This window comes from Cebus imitator, unplaced genomic scaffold, assembly GCF_001604975.1.
Source record: "Cebus imitator isolate Cc_AM_T3 unplaced genomic scaffold, Cebus_imitator-1.0 Scaffold21, whole genome shotgun sequence".
In the NCBI taxonomy this organism is placed as follows: Eukaryota; Metazoa; Chordata; class Mammalia; order Primates; family Cebidae; genus Cebus; species Cebus imitator.
This window is the reverse complement of record NW_016107336.1, coordinates 2,618,450-2,639,706: the sequence shown is the minus strand read 5'-3', so window position 1 is coordinate 2,639,706 and position 21,257 is coordinate 2,618,450. Positions and strand designations below refer to the sequence as shown.

At 36.4% G+C, this 21,257-nt stretch overlaps 1 protein-coding gene across 3 annotated transcripts in view; it reads left to right on the top strand.

The window, feature by feature from the left end:
* Positions 1–21,257, top strand: part of DTNBP1 (dystrobrevin binding protein 1) — a 142,530-nt gene that overhangs the window by 3,792 nt on the left and 117,481 nt on the right. Inside the window, exons 3-4 of one of the 3 annotated variants that reach the window (XM_037736011.1) lie at positions 7,101–7,154; positions 7,875–7,925. The exons of 1 other annotated variant lie outside the window; for it this stretch is intronic. In XM_037736011.1, coding sequence (XP_037591939.1) covers positions 7,101–7,154; positions 7,875–7,925 — 105 coding nt within the window. Of the gene's footprint in view, positions 1–7,100; positions 7,155–7,874; positions 7,926–21,257 lie in introns of those variants that run through there. One more of the 3 variants, XM_037736010.1, reaches the window with a different exon arrangement.

The window sequence follows — 21,257 nt, the reverse complement described above, 5'->3', positions numbered from 1 at the left end:
GAACCCACAGCAGCTGCCTTCTAAAATAATTGGAAACACCAGGTGTGCAGGTTGCCCCAAGGACTGAATGGAAGGCCTCCGGCACTTCTGGGCTCCATAAGCGTGGCCAGTGTAGCTCCCGCTGTCACCCAGAGCAGCATCCTCTCTTCAGAGCTTCTCCGATCATTTTCACTTTCTGAAAACTCACATGAAGGCCCTAACTCTAGGCAAATTTACTTTTTTTCTTTTTTAGTACAATAGGACGATTCTTTATCAGTTTCATCAAAGAATGTCACTTTGGTAGTGAAAGCATGTCCAATAAGAATGAATTTCTACTTTCCATTCAAATTTAGAAAAAGTGCAGCTTAAGATCATTATTCCTTAAGGGCAGTGAAGACATTACTGGTGGTTTGGGGGTACTCGAGGTTGTCCATGGACTTAGGCCTTTTTTGTAAATTTTTGCGCATGGTAACAATTATGTCAACATTGAGAAATACTGGTGATTATATCACATTCTTTCTGCTGTAATTGGGTGGTGGGCCAGCCAAAGACCACAGACTGAAGAGGATTGGTTCTGAGCTAACTCAAAGATCTTTTCCCCTCACCTAAAGTGAGTTGTAGTTTGATTTAACTGAGTGAGAATTCTTAGAGCCTTTTGGAGAGTTCACATAAGATACCCATTTTTGTAGAGATTGGCTTGAGCTCTGGGCAAAACTTTTGGACGTACCGAAGTACAGACCTCAAAGCCAATCTGGTCTTTGACTTTTACCTTTTGAGCTGTTATGACCAAAGACCTCAGGATCTGGGTATTTAGGCATGCAAACCCTTCAGGGAACTGAAAATCAGATTTACTGATGGTTTACAGCTGCCTGTCACAGGCTGGTGTTTCCTGTTTGAAAGGCACTGGCTTCCTGTGGTTAGGGATAAAAAAAAACCTTTCGCAGCTAGACAGTGGGTGTTTCCCCCTCAAAGCCCTCACTGCCCCCACCCCCCACCTACACCACTGCCCAGTGTCCTCATTCTTTCTTCTTCCCTCCCATAGTATCTACCAAAACCTGCACAAGGAGAGGAGCCAGTCATGTAAATCTCAGTTTGGTCAAATGGTGAAGTGTTGCTTGAAATGTTGACTTTTCCATGATTAATCATCTTAATAAAGAGAAAAGAATCTCAATATTCAACTTAGTTTCATGAATGTCTACTGAGTTCCTACTAAGTGCCAGTGCCAGACACTAGACTAGGCACTCAAAATGTCCTTTTTCATGGAAGCTTAAAAAACATTTGAGAGTCCATATGCTCAGTTTTGCCTAGTCTTTACTAAGCAGTGTCTATATATTGGGCCAGATCCTGTGGGTACAAAGGTGACTAAAACAGTCTCTGCCTGCCAGATACCCTACACTGGTGCTGATGTAAAGCAAAGCAGAATGAACAGAATGTTAAAGATACAAATAGTGTGATATGTGAGTTCGAGTAAAGAGTTATTAGTTAGGATGTATTTATAGAAGGCTTCAAAGAGGAAGAGGTTTCTAAAACTAGGCCTTGAAAAATGATGAGAAGTTGTGATAGATTTGGATAAGCACATTTCGGAGATGGAAGCAGTCCTGAGAGATGAAGCTGGAAAGGAAGTTTAGTGCCTGATAATAGAATGTCTTCAATGCTTTACTTAATTTGTCAAATATTTATTGAGTGCTCACTATGTGGCAGGCGCTATTTTAAGTACTGGGGATATAGAAGAGAACAGACCGATAGCAAGTAAGATCCTTACTGTCGTTGTAATAGCAAGAGGCAGAATATCTAGAAGGCCATAAGTTTTGTGGCTAAAGGAGAAGATGGCCTACCTGTATTTCTGGGAAAATATTACTCTCTTTTTGGAAGAATAACTTGAGAGGCTGTGTGATAGGCAGATTGGGGATGGGGCACAAGGAGATTATTTAGAAGGCTGTAATGAAGGTCCAGGTGATGGAGGCTAAGGCAGTGCTGATGGAAATTTAAAGGAGGGAATGGATGTGATGGGCACTGGTCAGATTAGACAGCAGTGGGAGATGAAAAAGGTGCAACATTGAGAATGTTAATTTGGAGGGATCTTAGATAAATGTGCCATAAACCAACATTAAAGAATTTACAAATAGGTTTGAGAGAGAAGGAACAGTTAACGGTGAATTTGTGGTTAGCTAGCTGCTTGACAGCTGAGGAGCAATTGGGAATTTCAGTTGCACTCAGGTGAGAGGTGAGAACTTGAAGCCATGTATTTGCGGCTTAAGATAAAGGCATTAGGATGAAGGTAGTCTAAATTCATCGTTCTTTCCCGAGTCAGTGCAGCTTTTGTGTGAATTTCTTAGGCTTTGGACCTTAGGTCATTTGCACTTTTAAGTGTGATTGAGGCTTTTGCTTTTCCCTGATCTCGTTTGAGAGAGAATATAAACACTGATGTGAAAATGTAATAGATTGGATGTGCTCCATGACAAAATATACAAATTCATGTATTTCTGTGGGGCTTTAAAGCAATCATCGTCACCTTTTCTAATAGCTAACACTGTAAACAGTTGGAAATTGAGGTACAAATAAATGAAATGTCATGCAGGTTCCCCATGCTGTTGAGTCACCGGCAGATCTCATCAGTCATTGTAGTACTCAATGCATCATTCTGTTTATCTACTTCTTTTTCTTTTCTTTCTTTTCTTTTTCTTTTCTCCGAGACAGGGTCTCACTCTGTCATGCAGGCTGGAGTGGTGTGGTATGCTCATGTCTCACTGCAGCCTCAACCTCCTGGGTTCAAGCAATCCTCCCACTTCAGCCTTCCAAGTAGCTGGGTCTACAAGCATGCACCCCCATGCCTGTCTAATTTGTGTATGTTTGGTAGAGACAGGGTTTTGCCATGTTGCCCAGGCTTATCTACATTTTTTGTCTAAGCAGTTTTGCGAACCACTCCCCTTTTTTAGTAAGATGCCTCCATTTTAGTATTTTCTATAAAGTTCAAAGACATAAATATGCTGGTGTCAAATTAAGATAAAGTCATTGGAGCTATCTAAAAATAAAATTATTGAACTTTATGACGAATTTGAGGTTTAGTGCTTTGAACTTGAAAGTTGTCAGTAGTAGAAAATAATTGTCAGATGGCTCACTTAGTCTATATATTCATATGCTCCCGCAGCACTTATGTGTTCATGGGGTGTATGGTACTTGGGAGAAGACCAAGAATAGGGCTGGGTAAGCCTTTTGTAAGCACATTGGGAACCTCTACTTTATTTCACCTTAGCCCAGTAATGCAGTACATGGTTTCTCAAGTTTCTTGATCACCTTTATTATAACTTTCATTTGAAATTAGCTCTATGTTTCCAGAATGCCACCAAGGTCATATCTGGAATTTTATTGAGTTCTTGTGGCAAATCTTTATAGTTGAGTATAATACCACCGTTTTCTATTTGAGGAAACTGGAATATTCTCTCCTAGGTCAATATTTCCTTCACAGCCTGTCATGATATTGTAGGTCATTAAACAGACTTCATGAGTGAGTTGTTTTCATCACAGGAACAGTGTGAGAAACTAGAGTTATCCCAAAATTAAAATCGCAGCTAATTTCAGGTGAATTTTGGGTTTTGAGGGTATTATTTTAGAAAGGACCTTTTTTATTTTTTGTTACTTTCTTAAGTATATCTGATCTTTTATACTTTTCATCTTAAGGCTAATAGTTGGGAACAGTCAAGAAAGTTTAGCAGGGAAAAAGATGACTATCCAGCTATCCTATAGCTGCTTTGTTTTCTCTAACAGTTTCTTTTCTGCATTTTGGCACATTGGCAATTTATTTGGAGAAGGTGTGGTGAGAAAAGATGAATACCTAAAAGATTGTTTTTGTTATTAAAAATGTTTTTTGGCTGCGTATGGTGGTTCTTGCTTCTAATCCCAGCACTTGGAGAGGTGGAGGTGGGAGGATAGCTTAAGCCCAAGAGTTCAAGACCAGCCTGGGCAACATAGGGAGACACCTATCTCTACAAAGGACTTTTAAAAACTGGCTGTGTATGGTGATATGAGCCTGTAGTCCCAGCTATTCGAGAGACTAAGGTAGGATCGCTTGAGGCCAGAAGCTTGAGGCTGCAGTGACCTATGATTGTTCCGCTACACTCCGGTCTGGTTGACACAGCAACCCTGTCTCAAAAAAAAAAAATTTTTTTTTTTTTTACAAATTTCCAAACACATACAAAAATAGAGTAACAGGATGAACCACATATATATATTCATTACTCAGAGTCAATAATTTCCAGATATTGCTACATTTGCCTTGTCTCTCCCTTTATTTATAAATTTCAGACTTGCCTACTATACCTGTAATATGTCAGCTTGCATCACTATAAAAGAAACACATTACATAAATGCAATGCTTATATCATAGCTAATAAACACTAATTCTTTGATATTATCAATTATGCAGTCCATAATCACATTTCTTTTGTTCTTAGAGATGACCTTATGGTTGGTTTGTTCAAATCCTGATCACGTAAGTTTCACATTAAATTTGGTTAAAGACCAATTTTTAAAACAGGTGATTGTTAAAGAGCCACATGGGAAGCTTTTATTGGGGGAAGCTTTTATTGAATCTTCCAACAATTTTACTTTCTGTTTCCTGTAACACTCCTTTCATTTCAAACTAATTTTTCTTTTTGTGGGGGGAGGGGAGGAAGTGGGGGGAGAAGAGAATCCCAAACTTGGTATATTACAATTAAGAAATTAAAAGTTTATTTTAGAAATAAATAGTTGAAATGCCAACTTAGAGATTTGCTAGATTATATAATCAGTGGTCCAAAGAGGATCTTAGGAATTCCCTTTCACACTCAACTGTATAGAATTGTCCTGAATCACTAAAAATAATGCTAGAATCATTTTTAGTATGATGCACTGCTGTATATAACTATCAAGGATAATTTTGCCTGGGATGTTCCAACTAAGTATTTTGATCAAATTTAATAGTGGAAATGGTAGAGCATGGCCATGAAAATGGTTTTCCCTAGCTTTTGCTTAATCTTGGTTTAAACCAGATTTACTAGTTTCCGAGATAAACTTAGAAATTTATGTTAGCCTTTTAGACTTTGACACAATTTCCTAGACTTATGTAGAGAGATACACAAATTAGTTTTGTATTAAAGAGATTGCTGAATCTTTTGAATATTGCCGAGGAGTTCATCTTGTCAATATTTTATTTTTTGAAAAAGATCATAGAGTAATATGAAAATCTTTGTATGACATTGGCATTCTAATTTGGTTTTAAAAAATGCAGTTTATCAGAACTCCCCATATGGTGCTTAATCAGACATTATAGATGGAAAAGATGGACTCCTGTTTCAGAACCAGCATGTATAGTTGTGCAGGTTGTACACTACAATGCATAGTGGAGGCATTCATGCAAGGGTCAACTTGTGTATTAGGACAGTTTCTGGCTGATGGCAGTATAGTGTCTAGAGGAAGGAACGCCTGTTTCTGTTTTTACAGACTTTATAGGGGCTAGCAATAGTACTGCTTTCAGTTTCTATTTACAAATGAGTATTTGTTGAAGTGATTGAGAAGTCTGTACATGATATCTCATTTTATATGAGATTCTCTCATACTGTAGCACTCACTTATTGGCAACCTCAGTTATCTGTAACAGAGTCCACAGCTAAAATAAAGTGAAACTGGGCCAGTGAAGTGAAAATAAATCATATAGTTTATGAACATCATATTTTACATTTAAAAGAGCCTATTAATTTTATATATGCAGCTCTAGCCCATTTATCTGTTTTCCAGTGCAGTAATTTAAAAGCAAGTAGAGGGGAGGAGGCTGCTGAAATAGCTGACAGAAGTGATAAGTGAGAACTGATGGCCAGCTGACCGATAGTTGAGAAAGTAGACATAAGAGCTCAAACAAACACAAACAAAACTACCATAGATTGGCTTTTGGTTAATAGATGGAGATGCATTTCTAGCTCAGAAGTATCAGGGAGAGTACTGTTTTGCTGTAAAATGTAGTCAGTGATCTTAATACTGATCCTGAGTTACTACAAAATGTTAAATGAGATATAACAAATCCTCTGTAATGAAAGGAGTTTGTAATATATTTTAAAAAGCTTTTCTCATCTAAAATTTCAAATACTATGGGTGCTTAAAGAGATTTGAATGCCTGGGTAGCATGTACTTAATGAAGCGTGCACTTAGGTATCTTTGTTACCTATCGATTTCTCCTATGTGGACCATTACTTTTTCTAAAGGTGCCAGATAAATTATGTTTCTGTGGTCTGTTCACATTTAGGAATCTTTGTTTGTAAGAAAGGGATTTGGGGCAAGTAAGAATATGAAAATAAGGCCTGGCATGGTAGTGCACACCTATAAGCCCAGCTCTTTGGGGAGGCTCAGATAGGATGATCACTTGAGGCCAGGAGTTAGAGACCAAACTGGTCAACATAGTGAGACCAAAATAAAAATGAAACAAACAGCCGGGCATGGTGGCACATACCTGTAGTCCTTGTTAACTGAGGAGGCTGAGGTGGGAGGATTACTTGAGCCCAGGAGTTCAAGGTTACAGTCAGCTATGATTACATGGTTGTACTCCAGCCTGGGTGACAGAGTGAGACCATCTCTTACAAAAAAAGAGAAAATATTTGCTACAGATTTTCCATTTGTGGTATCTAACATATAGTAAACACTCAAATATTTGTTGTCTTTTGAGTTTCTTAATTCTTGCTTTAAAGAAAAAAGCATATCTGACCTAAGATTTTAACATGTGAAAGTTTGTGGTTGAAAAATCTCTGGGCTGGGTGTCGTGGCTTATGCATGTAATTCCAGCATTTTGGGAGGCCGAGGCAGGAGGATGATTTGAGGCATGGGGTTTGAGACCAGCTTGGGCAACATAGCAAGACTCTGTCTCTACTAAATAGAAAAAGAAATTACCCAGGCATGGTGTTGGGTGACTATAGTCCCAGCTACTCAGGAGGCTGAGATGGCAAGACCACTTGGGCCCAGGAGCTTGTGGCTACAGTGAGTCATGTACATGTCACTGTATTCCAGCCTGGGCAACAGAGTGAGACTCTGTCTCAAAAAAAAAAAAAAAAAAAACTTGACTTGTAAAAATATTATATTTTATACTTGTTGAATTATAGGCTGAAGACTTTAAGTGACAAGTCAAGAGAAGCAAAAGTGAAAAGCAAACCCAGGTAAGCTTGTGCTAAGATTTTAACTTACTCTGACTGAAATTTCATACAACTTTTGGTTGCGTTCATAATTGTATAATTATATTAATGAACCTTAGATTTGTTGAATGCGTCTGACTGCAAAATGATTGATTCTTTCTAAATTGTGTAACAGGAAAATTTTCTAATAAAATTGTGAAATTGTATTAAATGTTGAAGTATAATTGTTTTACTCTGACAATCAGTGACTATTATTTGATCACAGTTAGTCATTTTCAATTTGTATAAGAGCAAAAGTAAAAGTCCTGAATTACTGAAAAGCAAATGAATAATGAAATAGTACTTGGCGAATGAGCCTCTTTAGCCATGTTACCTGTTTTATATGAAAACACCAGGATTGTGTTGTTTGTCTTTTTTTTTTTTTTAATAAAGTAAAGCATGTGACCAAATTTCATTTTCAACCTAGAGATGAACTTTGATCTTTCATATTTATTCTCTTCCAACATTATATTAAATCATTTATCATATTATGTGAAAGACAGTCTCTGGGGCAACATGATGATTGGTAGTATGTTACAATACATTAACTCTGAAATAAAACACATTTCTCTTAAAAGTTTAAATTGTCATTAGTGATTTTAAAATATCTCATATTACAACTGACAGTGTCAAAATTCTTGTATGTACCTTTTTTTAAAGTTGGCTAAAACAAGAACACTTTTAATATGTATTTCTTTTGTGCAGGACTGTTCCATATTTGCCAAAGTACTCTGCTGGGTTAGAATTACTTAGCAGGTAAGTGCTTTCATTTATAGAGGAAGGTTATACTGCTAACTGTTTTACTGACTAAAAATATCTTTTAATTTTATAGGTAAAAACCTTAAAACAGCTAAATTTTACCTTAATGTAGTGATTGGAAATTATTTATGTATTATTTTCCATAAGGGCTTTCACTTTTCACTCATTAGTACAAAAGCCATTCAAACTTTGACCAGATAGATCACTATTGCATTTAGTAATCAATATTTTATTATGTTTACTGATAATATGTATAACTTCTTTGTTACAAGAGAATTGATTCTGGATATGAGTCCCCAATAATTTTTTTACATTGATTCTTATGTCATTTCTTTTCCAATCCATTCTTTATTGACATGGAGGTTAAAATTAAAATATATGGCCTTTTTAGATACAACATCAAAAGCACAAGCAACAAGAGAAAAATTAGATAATTTTGTGTGTCAAAGAGCACCATCAAGATGGTGGAGTGACCACACATAGAATGTGAGAAAATATTTGCAGGTCGTATATATAAGGAATGACATGTATCCAGAATATGTGAAGAACTTTTATAACTTAATAAAAAGTCTCTGAAGAAATAGGCAAAATATTTGAATAGACATTTCTCAAAAGAAGATATACAAATGACCAATAAGCACATGAAAAGACACTCAACATTGTTAGTCTTCAAGGAAGTGCAAATCAAAACTACAATGAGGCCAGGCGTGGTGACTCATGCCTGTAATCCCAGCACTTTGGGAGACTGAGGTGGGTGGATAACTTGAGGTCAGGAGTTCGAGACTAGCCTGGCCAACATGGTGAAACCCTGGCTCTACTAAAAATACAAAGATTAGCTGGGTGTGGTGGTGGGGGCCTGTAATCCCAGCTACCCAGGAGGCTGAGGTGGGAGAAGCACTTGAACCCAATAGGTGGAGGTTGCTGTGAGCAGAGAGCAGGCCACTGTACTCCAGCCTGGGTGACAGGGTGAGACTCCAACTTAAAAAAACAGACAAAAAACAAAACCACAGTGACATATCACTTTACACTCACTAGCATGGCTATAATAAAAACGCAGATGATAACAAATGCTGGTGAGGATGTTGAAAAATTATAACCCTTATTCATGGCTTATAGTTATGTAAAATGGTATACCCGCTTTAGAAAACAGTTTGGTAACCAGGTTCTCAAAAAGTTAAACATAGAATTACACGTTGAGTATCTCTAATTTAAAAATTCAAAATCCGAAGTGCTTCAAATTCAAAACTTTTTGAGTGCCCACATGTTCAAAAGAAATGCTCATTTCAGATTTTAGATTTTTGGATTAGTGATGTTCAACTACTATAAAGCAAATTCCAAAATTGGAAAAAATCCAAAATTTGAAATACTTTCGTTCCCAGGCATTTTGGATGAGTGACACTCAACCTATACCACATGACCCAGCAACTTTACCCCAAGAAGGTTAAAAGCCTGTGTCTCATAAAAACTTGTGCATGAATGTACATAGCAGTATTCATAATAGCCAAAAAAAATAGGAACAGCACAGATGTCTATTAGCTGATGAATGGATAAACGAAATGTGGCATATACATATAATGAACTATTATTCACCCTCAAAAAGAATGAAATACTGATACATGCTACAGTGTGCATGAAACTTAAAAATATTATGCAACTTGAAAGGAGGCAGCACAAAAGACCACAGTATTATATCATTCCATTTATAAGAAATGACCAGAGTAGGCAAATCCATAGAGACAGAAAGTAGATTAGTGGTTGCCAGGGAATTGGTAGTAACTGCTCCTGGGTATTGGTTTCTTTTTCAGGTGATGAAAATGTTTTGGAATTAAATGGTGATAATAGCTGTGCAACTTTGTAAATGCAGTGTACTAAAAACTACTGAAGTATGCCCTTTAAAAGGATGAATTTTATGGTATGAAAGTTGTATGTCAATAAAATGATTATAAAAATAAGTACAGTATATGATTTAAGTATGTTATTGTACATGGTTCTCTGCTAATGTGCCATTTGACATATGTGTGATAAAGATGTATGTGGGAGAGGGTATGTTGCTTTTCTTTATCTGTATTCGTTGTGACAAAATCTACGTTTTCCTTACTCCTTTTAAACTCTTCATTGGGTTTCTTTTTATGGATGCTAGATCTAGCTAGATCTAGAGATTTTTCTCCTCTGAAGTGTAAAGTACTTAATTTGATATTTTCTTCCTTTTTTTTGTTTTGTTGCGTGTAGAACAGAAATGAACATGAAAGGAAGTGTAGTACAAATTAAGCAGTAGTGTATTGTTTACTATTTACGTTTTATCTTTATTTTTTTCTCTAGAAACTTAGTTGAAATAACTTCTTTTTACTGAAAAATTTATGTTAGAGCTATCAACTTTTTTGTATGGTAGCTTCTTTTGGGGTAGAGATGCATTTTGGGAGTTAATATGGAAAATTTACTTCCATAAGAGGATGTCAATAATGTGTCCATTCATTGCACTGAAACAGTCTTTTCTCATTGGAACTAAAATTGAATGTGGGAAAACCATTTTAAATAGCAAATATTTAAATCACATTTTTAATTTTTAAAATGTAGTATACATAACATAAAATTTATCTTAACTATTCTTCAGTTTAGGAGTGCTGAGTACATTAGTTGTGCATCTAATCCTGAAAACTCTTTTCATCTTGCAAAATGGAAATTCTGTACCTATTAACCAATGACTCTCATTTCTAACCCCTCCTCTCCATCCCAGGCAACCATCATTCTATTTTCTTTCTCTTATGAATTTGACTGTTCTAGGAATATCATATAAGTGAAATTATAAAATATTTTTGCATGTAAGTGGCTTATATAACATAATTTTTCAAGGTTTATGTTGTAGTATGTGTCCGAATTTTCTTTCTTTGAGAAGCTGAATATTCTCTTGTAAGTATGCACACTTTGTTTATTCATCTGTTGATGGACACTTGAGTTGCTTCCACTTTTTGGCTGTTTTAAATAATGCTGCTAGGAACGTGAGTGGACAAGTATCTTTTTGACACCTTGGTTTCAGTTCCTTTGGGTGTAGACCCAGCAATAGAATTACTGGATCATATGGCAATTCTATGTTTCATTCTTTCTGGAAACACCATACTGTTTTCCATAGTGACTGTATCATTTTACTTTCCCATCAGTATTGTATAAGGACTCTAATTTCTTCCTATCCTTGCCAACGCTCACTCTTTCCTTGTATTTTATTATAGACGTTCTCATGAGTGTGAGGATTTTCCCCTGTGTTTTCTTCTAAGAGTTTTTCTTTTCAAGATTGTTTTGGCTATTCAAGGTCATTTGAAATTTTATATGGATTTTAAGATGTATTTCCTATTTTTTGCAAAGAATGTGTCATTGGGATTTTGATTGGGATTAAATTGAATTTGTGGTTGTTTTGCTTATTGCAGATAATGGTAAGTTTTCCAATCCATTAACATGGGATGCCATTTCTATTTATTTATGTCTTAGTTTCTTTCACTATTGTTTTGTAGTTTTCATTGTATGAGTCTTTCATCATCTTTGTTACTTTCTAAGTGTTTTTTAATGCTATTGTAAATGGAATTGTTTTCCTAATTTCTTTTTTGAATTATTTATTGGTAGTATATAGAAACAACTGACTTGTGTGTTGATTTTGTATGGTACTTTGCTGAGTTCCTTTATTCTAATAGTTTTTTTTTTTTGTAGAGCTTTTAGAGTTTTCTGCATATAAGATCATATCATTTATGAATAGAAATCATTTTACTTCATTCATTCCAATTTGAATGCCTTTTATTTCTTTTTCTTGCCTAATTGCTTTGGCTAGACCATCCAGTACTCTGTTGAATCAAAGTGAAAAAAGCAGGCATCCTTGTCCTGTTCCTGATCTTAGAGGAAAAGCTTTCAGTCTTTCAACATTGAATATAATGTCAACTATGAATTTTTATTATGTTGAGATTGTTCCCTTCTACTTCTAGTTTTAGTGTTTTTATCATGAAAGGATGTTGAATTTGTCAGATAATTATTCTGTATGAATTAGGATGACCATGTGTTTTTTTTCCTTTCATTCTACCAATCTACTATATTATTACATTGACAGATTTTCATATGTTGAACCATTCTTGCATTCCAGGAATAAATCCCACTTGGAAATTGTGTATAATCCTTTTAACACCATGCAGAATTTAGTTTACCAGTATTTTGCTGAGGATTTTTGCATTAGCATTCATAAGGGGTATTGGTCCATAGTTTTCTTTTCTTATATGCCTTTGGCTTTGGTATCGGGGTAATGCTGGCTTATAGAATGAGTTAGGATTTATTCCTTCCTCTTCATTTTCTTTTTAAAAAGAGTTTGAGAATGGTCAATGTTGGTTGACCAAAATTCTACCAAATTGAATTTGATAGAATTCACCAGTGAAGTAATCAAGTCCAAGGTTTTTCATCTTGAGGTTTCTTTATTACTGATTCAATTTCCCATTTCTTCAGGATTCAGTCTTGGTAGGTTTTGTATTTGTGGAAATTTGTCCATTTCAGTGAGGATATCCAATTTGTTAGCATATATTGTTTATACCACTTTCTTATAATCTTTTTTATTTCTGTAAGATTCATGGTAATAATCCCATTCATTATGGTTTTAGTAACTTGAGTCTTTTTTCTCTTAGTCAATCTAGATAAACGTTTGTTAATTTTGATCATTTAAATTGGTTTACCTTCAATTATGTTGATTCTTTCTTCTGCTTAAATATGCTTTTGAACTCCTCTAGTGAATTATTCATTTCAGTTATTATGCTTTTAATTTCCAGAGTTTCTTATTGGTTCCTGTCTGTTTTATATTGACTTCTGGTAAAAATAAACAGTAATGGTATTGATGTTACCATTTTGTTCATGTATCATTTTTCACATCTGACTGGCATGAGATTGTGTGTATCTCATTGTAGTTTTAATTTGCGTTTCTGATGATTAGTGATGTTGAGTATTTTTTCATCTTTGTTGTCTGCTTGTATGTCTTCATTTGAGAAGTGTCTGTTCATATCCTTTGCTCACTTTTTAATGGAGTTTTTTTTTCTTGTTCATTTGTTTAAATTCCTTATGGATTCTGGATATTAATCTTTTGTTGGATGCATAGTTTGCAAATACTTTCTCTTATTCTGTAGGTTGTTTATTGTGTTGTTTCTTTTGCTGTGCAGAAGCTCCTTAATTTAAGTCACATTTGTCAATTTTTGTTTGTCACAATTGCTTTTGAGGTCTTAGTCATAAATTCTTTGCTTAGGCCAATGCACAGAAGGATTTTTCTGAAGTTTTCTTCTAGGGTTTTTATAGTTTGAGGTCTTACATGTAAGTCTTTAATCTTCAGCTATTTTGTGTATATGGTAAGAGTTAGGGGCCCAGTTTCATTCATCCATAAATGGCTAGCCGGTTTTCCTTGCACTGTTTATTGAGTAGGGTGTCCTTTCCCCATTGTTTATTTTTGTTGATGTTGAAGATCAGTTAGTTGTAGGTGTGTGACTTTATTTCTGGGTTCTCTATCCTGTTCCATTGATCTGTATGTCTATTTTTGTACCAGTACTATGATGTTTTGGTTACTCTAGCCTTGAAGTCAGGTAATGTGATGCTTCCAGCTTTGTTCTTTTTGCTTTGGATTGCTTTGGCTATTCAGGCTTTTTGTGTGTGTGGGGTGGGGATTCCATATGAATTTTGGAATTTTTTTTTCTGATTGTGTGGAAAATGGCATTGGTAATTTGATGGAATTGAATTTAATCTGTAAATTGCTTTGGGCAATGTGATCATTTTAATGGTATTGATTCTTCTAATCTATGAGCATGGAATGTTTTTCCGTTTGTTTATATCATCTATGATTTCTTTCATCAGTATTTTATAGTTCTTGCTGTAGAGATCTTTCACTTCCTTGGTTATATATACTAGGTGGTGTGTGTGTGTGTCTATTGTAAATGAGATTGAGTTCTTGATTTGGTTCTCAGATTGAATGTTGTTGGTGTATAAAATTCTGTGTTTTATTTATTTATTTATTTATTGGTTTCTTTCTCAAATAAGTTGATCCTCTGGATTTTTGTACATTGCTTTTGTATGCCGAAAAGTTACTGAAGTTGTTTATCAGGTCTTTGAGTCTTTTGGAGTATTCTTTAGGGTTTTCTAGGTGTAGGATCATGTCAACAAACAGAGATAATTTGTCTTCATCTTCTCCTGTTTGGATACCTTATATTTCTTATTTCTTTCTCATGCTTAATTGCTCCAGCTAGGACTTTCAGTACTATGTTGAATAGGAGTGGTGAGAGTGGGCAACCTTGTCTTGTTCTAGTTTTTAGGGGGAATGATTTCAACTTTTGCCCATTCATTATTATGTTGGCTGTGGGTTTGTCATATATGGCTCTTATTATTTTCAGGTATGTTCCTTTGATGCCTTGTTTGTTGAGGGTTTCATTATGAAGGGATATTGAATTTTATCAAGTGCCTTTTCTGTGTCTGTTGAGAAGTTCATGTTATTTTTGCTTTTAACTCTGTTTATATGGTAAATCACATTTATTGATTTGTGTTTGTTGAATCATCCTTGCACTCCAGGGATAAAACCCACTTGATCATGGTGAACTGTCTTTTTGATGTGCTGTTGGATTTGGTTTGCTAGCATTTTGTTGAGGATTTTTGTGTCTGTGTTTATCAGGGATGTGAACCTGTAGTTTTCTTTTTTTGTTACAGCATTGCTAGGTTTTGGAATCAGGATAATACTAGTTGCATAGAATGAGATGAAGGAGAAATCCCCTCTCTTTAATTTTTTGGAGTAGTTTCAGTAAGATTTATACCAGTTCTTTGTGGAATTTAGCTGTAAATCCATCTGGTCTAGGGCTTTTTTTGGTCGGTAGAATTTTTCATTATTATTATTACTGATTGAATTTTGTAACTTGTTCTTGATCTGTTCAGAATTTCAGTTTCCATCTGGTTCAATTTGGAAGGTGATGTATTTCTAGGAATTAATCCATTTCCTCTAGGTCTTCTAATTTGTACACATAGAGATGTTCTTAGTAGTCTCTGATGATCTTTTGTCTTTCTGCGGTGTCAGTTATGATGTCACTTTTCTTCTTTCTGATTGTGCTTATTTGAATCTCTTTTCTTTTTTTCTTGGTTAATCTAGCCTGCAGCCTGTCAGTCTTGTTTATCTTTTCTAATAACCAACTTTTTGTGTTATTGATACTTTATGTGGCTTTTGGTCCCAATTTCATTTAGCTCTGCTCTGATCATAATTATTTCCACTGCTAGCTTTGGGTTTACTTTGTTCTTGTCTTTCTAGTTCTTTAAAGTCTTGGGTTAGGTTGTTAATTTAAGATCTTTGTGTGTTTTGATGTAGGCATTGAACATTGTAAACGTTCCTCTTAATACTGCTTTTGCTGTATTTCAGAGGTTTTGGTATGTTATATTTTTATTTTCAATTGATTCAATTAATTTTTTTTATCTTTGCCTTAATTTCATTGTTTACCCAAAAGCCATTCAGGAGCAGTTTGTTTAGTTTCCATGTACTTGCATGGTTCTTAGGGTTCCTCTTGGTGTTTGTTTTGATTTTATTCCACTGTGGTCTGAGAAGATGCTTGATATGATTTTGATTGTTTTGCATTTATTGAGACTTGCTTTATGATTGAGAATGTGGTCAATTTTAGAGAATATTCCATGCACATATGAGAAGAATGTGTATTCTGTGGTAGTTGAGGGGAGTGGAGTATTCTGCAGATGTCCGCTAGGTCCACTAGGTTGAGAATCTAATATATGTCCAAATATATGTTAGTTTTGTGCCTTGATCTGTCTAGTGCTGCTGGTGGGGTGTTGAAGTCTCCTGCTATTATTGTATTGCCATCTCTTTTTTTTAGGTTCTGGTAGTATTTTATAAATCTGGGTGCTGCGATGTTGGGTACATATATATTCAGGATACTATATTTTCCTATTGAGTCGAGCTCTTTATCATGTTGTACCCTTCTTTGTCTTTTTTTTTTTTTTTTTTTTTTTTTTTTTTTTTTTTTTTTTTTTTTTTTTTTTTTTTTAAAAATTTTTTCTTTTTTTTTTTTTTTTCCCACTTGCATGAAAGATCTTTCTCCATCCCTTTATTTTGAGCCTACGGGTGTCATTACATGTAAGATAGGTCTCTTGAAGGTAGCAGAGGTTGGATCTTGTTTTTTTAATCCAACTTGCCACTGTATATCTTTTAAGTGGACCATTTAGTTGTTTATGTTCAAGGTTAATATTGATATGTAAAATTTTATTAATACTGTTGTTAGCTAGTTGCTTTGTAGTCTTGATCATGCAATTGCTTTATAGGGTCTGAGCTTTGTACTTATGTGTGTTTTTATGGTAGCAAGTATCATTCTTTCATTTCCACGTTGAGCACTCCTTTGAGCATTTCCTGTAGGCCCAGTGTGATGGTGATAAATTCCTTTGGTGTTTGCTTATCTGGGAAAGACTTTATTACTTCTTTGTTTATGAAGCTTAGATGAACAGGATATAAAATTCTTGGCTGGCAATTATTTTTTTTAAGGAGGCTAAAACTAGGCCCCAGTCTCTTCTGACTTGTAAAGCTTTGGCTGAGAAGTCCACTGTTAGCCTGATGGATTTTCCTCTATAGGTAATTGGACCCTTTTCTCTAGCTGCCTTTATGATTTTTTTCTTTCATGTTGACCTTAGATAGTCTGATGACTATATGTCTTGGGGATGTCATCTTAATATGGTATCTCACAGGAGTCCCTGAATTTCTTGATTCTAGATTTCAACTTCTCTGGCAAGATTGGGGAAATTTTCCTGGATTATTCCTTCAAATATGTTTTTCATGTTGCTTTACTTTTTCTTCTCTCTCAGGAATGCTAGTAAGTGAAAGGTTTGTTTGCTTTATATAATTCCATATTTCTTGAAGGTTTTGTTCATTTTTTAAAAAATTCCTTTTTCTTTATTCTTGTCTGATTTGGTTAATTTGATAGACTGGCCTACAAGCTCGGTAATTCTCCTGCTTTGTCTAGCCTATTAACTATATTTTGAAATTCCTTTAGTAAATTTTAGAGTTCAAGTAGTTCTGTTTGTTTCTCTCTTAATATAGCTGTCTTGTCTATCATATCTTAAATCAGTTTTCTGATTTCTTTGTATTAGATTTCAGCTTTTTCTTGGATCTTGTTGAGTTTAGTTGCAGTACGTATTTTTGATTCTTTATCTGTCATCCCATATATTTCAGTCTGGTTAGGATCCATTGCTAGAGAGCTAATTGATTCCTTGAGGTGCCAGAACACTCGGGCTTTTTGTATTCCCGGAGTTCTTTCATTGATTCCTTCTCATTTGAGGAAGCTGTCTCTTCTTATTTTTATTTTGCCATAATTTGGAAGTAACTTTTTTCTTTTTTTCCCTTAAAGGTATGACTGTGGTATATATTGTATATGACCATTTGCTTTTGTTTCTGGGTGCTTCCAGAGAGCCAAAATGCTATATGGTTCGTTGGTTATGGATAGCTTCTATGCAGTGGCTTTCTCAGATGATGTTTGTTGTAGTGATGTATTGGCTTTAAGAACTGACACATAACACCTTACCTCCTGTGGAGCAGAGGGTATGGAGGTCCCAAGGGGCTCATCTTGTGTACCAGCACTAAGCCCTTTTGGTAGCAGATTTTTATTTGGTGGTGTGGTTCGGGCTGCAGTCCAGTACATGGCACTGCAGAGTAAGAGCCAGTAGGTAGGCTGATGTGAGGTGGAAGCACCTGCCCTGACCAGGCAGGGGATCATGGTGGGAAGAGATCCTGCGGGGTGTGCTGAGGTCTTGGGGGAGAAGGTAGGTGGGTACACCCACTCCTCATCCTGTGCTGGCAAGAACATGATCCACTTCTTAACATGCCCCTGTCACAAGGCTCTCAGCCTTCATTTCATAAATGAGTGTACCTGGTTGTGGGTTGCAGGAACACTCTTCTGAGGACTGTCACCAAAATGGGCTCAGGGAGAGTCTCTTCCTTCAGATGAGAGCAGGTAACTCTGCGACTGGTCCTACTTTGCCAGGATGTTGCTGCTCTGTGTCGGGTAGGGGAGCTGGGCCCCACTTTCTTGAAAGCTTGAGCTGTGGAGGGCTCACTTTCGGCAGGAGCAGAGCTGCCTCGAGAAGCATGAAATAGGTTGTGTGTCTGAGTGCATGTGCTGGCCCCTGGCAGGGAGAACACTGCTGCATCAGCAACAGAGTAGGGGATGCAAGAGATGGCCCCCTCTCCACATCCATTCTTGGGTGATGATACTGCCCGTTGCAGTGGTTGGCACTGTGCCTGGATTTCCTTCCTCTGTCCCAAGGGTGGCTTTTGGTGGGCTGCACTCCCTTCCACTTAGGGATGGCCCACACGGAAGGTTAGATCTCCAGAGATCTCACAGTTACCTGGGGAACTGCTGGTTCCCTGTGCTTAACAGAGTTAGAGTGGATTGTGGGGTGTGTTTGCAGGGAATCTGGTGGTGTGGTGACTCAAGGGCAGAGAGTCCATGGGCAGGGCAGCATCCCACTGCCAGTGCAAGGCCCATATGGTATCTGGTATCTGAGGGGAGTGAAGATACTCCTGCATGCACAAGTTGGCCACAAGATTCTCCAGCCCCAGGAAGTTTTCAAATCACCACCGATAGCATTGCTTGGGGTCACAAGGGCAGAGGAGAGCTCTCCAACAGTTTCCTGGTCAGGAGATTGATGGAGGGGTAAGGGGAGCAGAGAACCACTCCCTCCTACTCGTTCCACAGGGCTCCAAGGTCCTTGAAGGTTGATCTCTGCCAGACTCTTGCTGCTTTCCTTTTCTGTACCCCAGCTTCTTCCCATGGGCACTCTGACAGGTCCTGGCTCCCGTCCCTCAGTTTTCTGTAAAGAATTTGTCCATTCACCAATATCTTTGTTTTTTTTGTTTGTTTGTTTGTTTGTTTTTAAGAAAAACTGGCTTTTGATGTCCCTAGTAAGCCATCTTGAGACAAAAACAAAATAAAACAAACAAAAAAACACGCACACACCAAAAAACAAAAATAAACACAAAGCAAAAAACAGTTGCATCTGTTATTGAATGTCCTAGTCTTTAAGTGTCTGGCTTTCCAAGAGGGAAAAGAGAACAAAGAAGAGGGACAAAACCAGACGTTGGCCTTTTAAATCCTCTGAAAATTGCTAGCTAGAGCAGGAGTAGCTGCCTCTGTGTTTGCATCTACCTGATGAGAAGCAGCAATTGTGATCAGAACACAGACTCCCTGATGTTTGGAGCACAGGGTCCTTATTGGCCCGCCTTGACTTTCATAAGCCATGTACAAGCTACTTCAGGAACAAGTGCATGGATGCCTGTCCAGGGTTTGGGTAGTTGCCATTGTGCTAAAACCTGAAATCAACTGAAATTAACCTTAATTTACCCTCCAAACCTTCCCCTGGAAGTTGCACGCCTTTAATAGATTCCAGAGTCCCAAAATAGTTACATCAGAGAGATTCTGCCAGTGTAATTATGGTCTAGGTAGGGTGACAGATTCTTGATGCTTCTTACTCTGACATCTTCCCTCTATCTCCTAAATCATGATGTTTCAAAGAATGTGGTACAACACAGCCTGCAGTTACTCTCCTATATTCCTATAGCTCTCATGCTATATAATTAGCCCTTTCCTTTGTCTACCAAATAAGGTAATTATTTACATGTGTGTTCATCTTCCTAACTGTATGATGAACTCTTCCACTAGTCTTCCCATAGTATACGTAGAATATATTCAATAACTATTTGAATGTGAGAATTATACATTATAAATGTGGTTTCCTCATTTCATCATCATTGACTTGTGATTTTAAAGATATTTGAGTTTGCACACAGAAAAATTGAAGAAGTTCATATCCAGCATCTTCATCTCAGTAAAATGGAGTAAGTTCATCCCTTTGTTGAAAGTGATTGGATGGGGATGAGTTTCAAGGTGGCATGAGATGTATAACACCCACCGTGTGTACTTCGGGGAACAATCTAATAGTAATAAATTTATTTTAAGTGCTGATTAGCAGCTAAGTCCCACACAAAGTTGGATAGCATGTATTGCAATGGATTTACTGTCTTTCTCCAAACTACTTCATGGCTTAAAAGTAGAGCAGAGAACGTGAGTGGTTGGGATAATCTAAGTTTAGAGAATGCTGAAAACAGTAGGAAAATCATGTATGAACTAGGTGCTGAACTAGGAAAGGAGAAATGAGGGAGGGTGATAAATAATGCCAAGATGGATGTGAAAAGCATATATAATAATGGGGAGAATAGGAAATGGTGAGATGTTAGGAAAAGAATTATCTGGATTCTGAAGTTAGCAAGTGAGGGTTAATTTGCTCTTTCCCACTGAGTTAAGAAAATGATAGAAAATTTGACCACGAAGTCCTGAATTTTCAATTTATAATTAGTTATTTCCTCACTCAACAGTCATTTAATGTGTCTCTTATGTGTCATGTTCTGTGCTAAGCAGCAAGACAACAAAGATGTAAAAGTAAAATTTATCTTAGCAGTTCTGTTGCTTACCAGTGCTTAGCATTCAGTAAATACTTGTTGATTTTAATTGATACTTACATAATCTGATACATCCAAGAAAATTTTCTAGCTTTCCATTAGTCAACAATAACATCAGGACTGTATTATTTGTGTGACCTTCCACCTTAATTTTCATCGCACGTAGACTCTAGTATCTTGTTCAGATTGATTTTCCTACTTAATAGAAAAATTGTGAATCTGACTGTGAGGGGAGGCAGTATGAACTCATTAAATATTTATTCCTGTTTGGAGAAATATTAGCTGGATAGCTAGAATTTTAAATAAGATGGGAACTCAAGTTTTACATCAGCAATCAAATGAATAATAGTTTAGAAGTTTTATTTTTTAACTACTCATTTTGAAATAATTTCAGATTTACCAAAATAATTACAGAAATAGAACAAACAATTTCAGCTTTCCCAATGTTAGCATTTACTACAACCACAGTACAATGATCAAAGCAGAAAATTAATATTAGTAAACACTTTAGTCCACAGGCCTTATTCAAATTCCATCAATTATCCCACCAGTATCTTTTTGTGAACTAGGATCCAATCCAGGATTGCACATTATTTTAGTCACAGTATCTTCTTATCTTCTTTAATGTGGAACAATCCTTTAGTCTTTGTCTTTCATGACCTCAATACTTTGGAAGAGTACTGGCCAAGACTGGGCATGGTGGCTCATGTCTGTAATTTCAGTGCTTTGGGTGGCTGAGGCAGTGGGCTGTGATCACACCATTGCACTCCAGCCTGGATGACAGATTGAGACCCTGTCTCAGGAAGGGAAAGAAAAAAAAGACCAGGCACAGTGGCTCACAC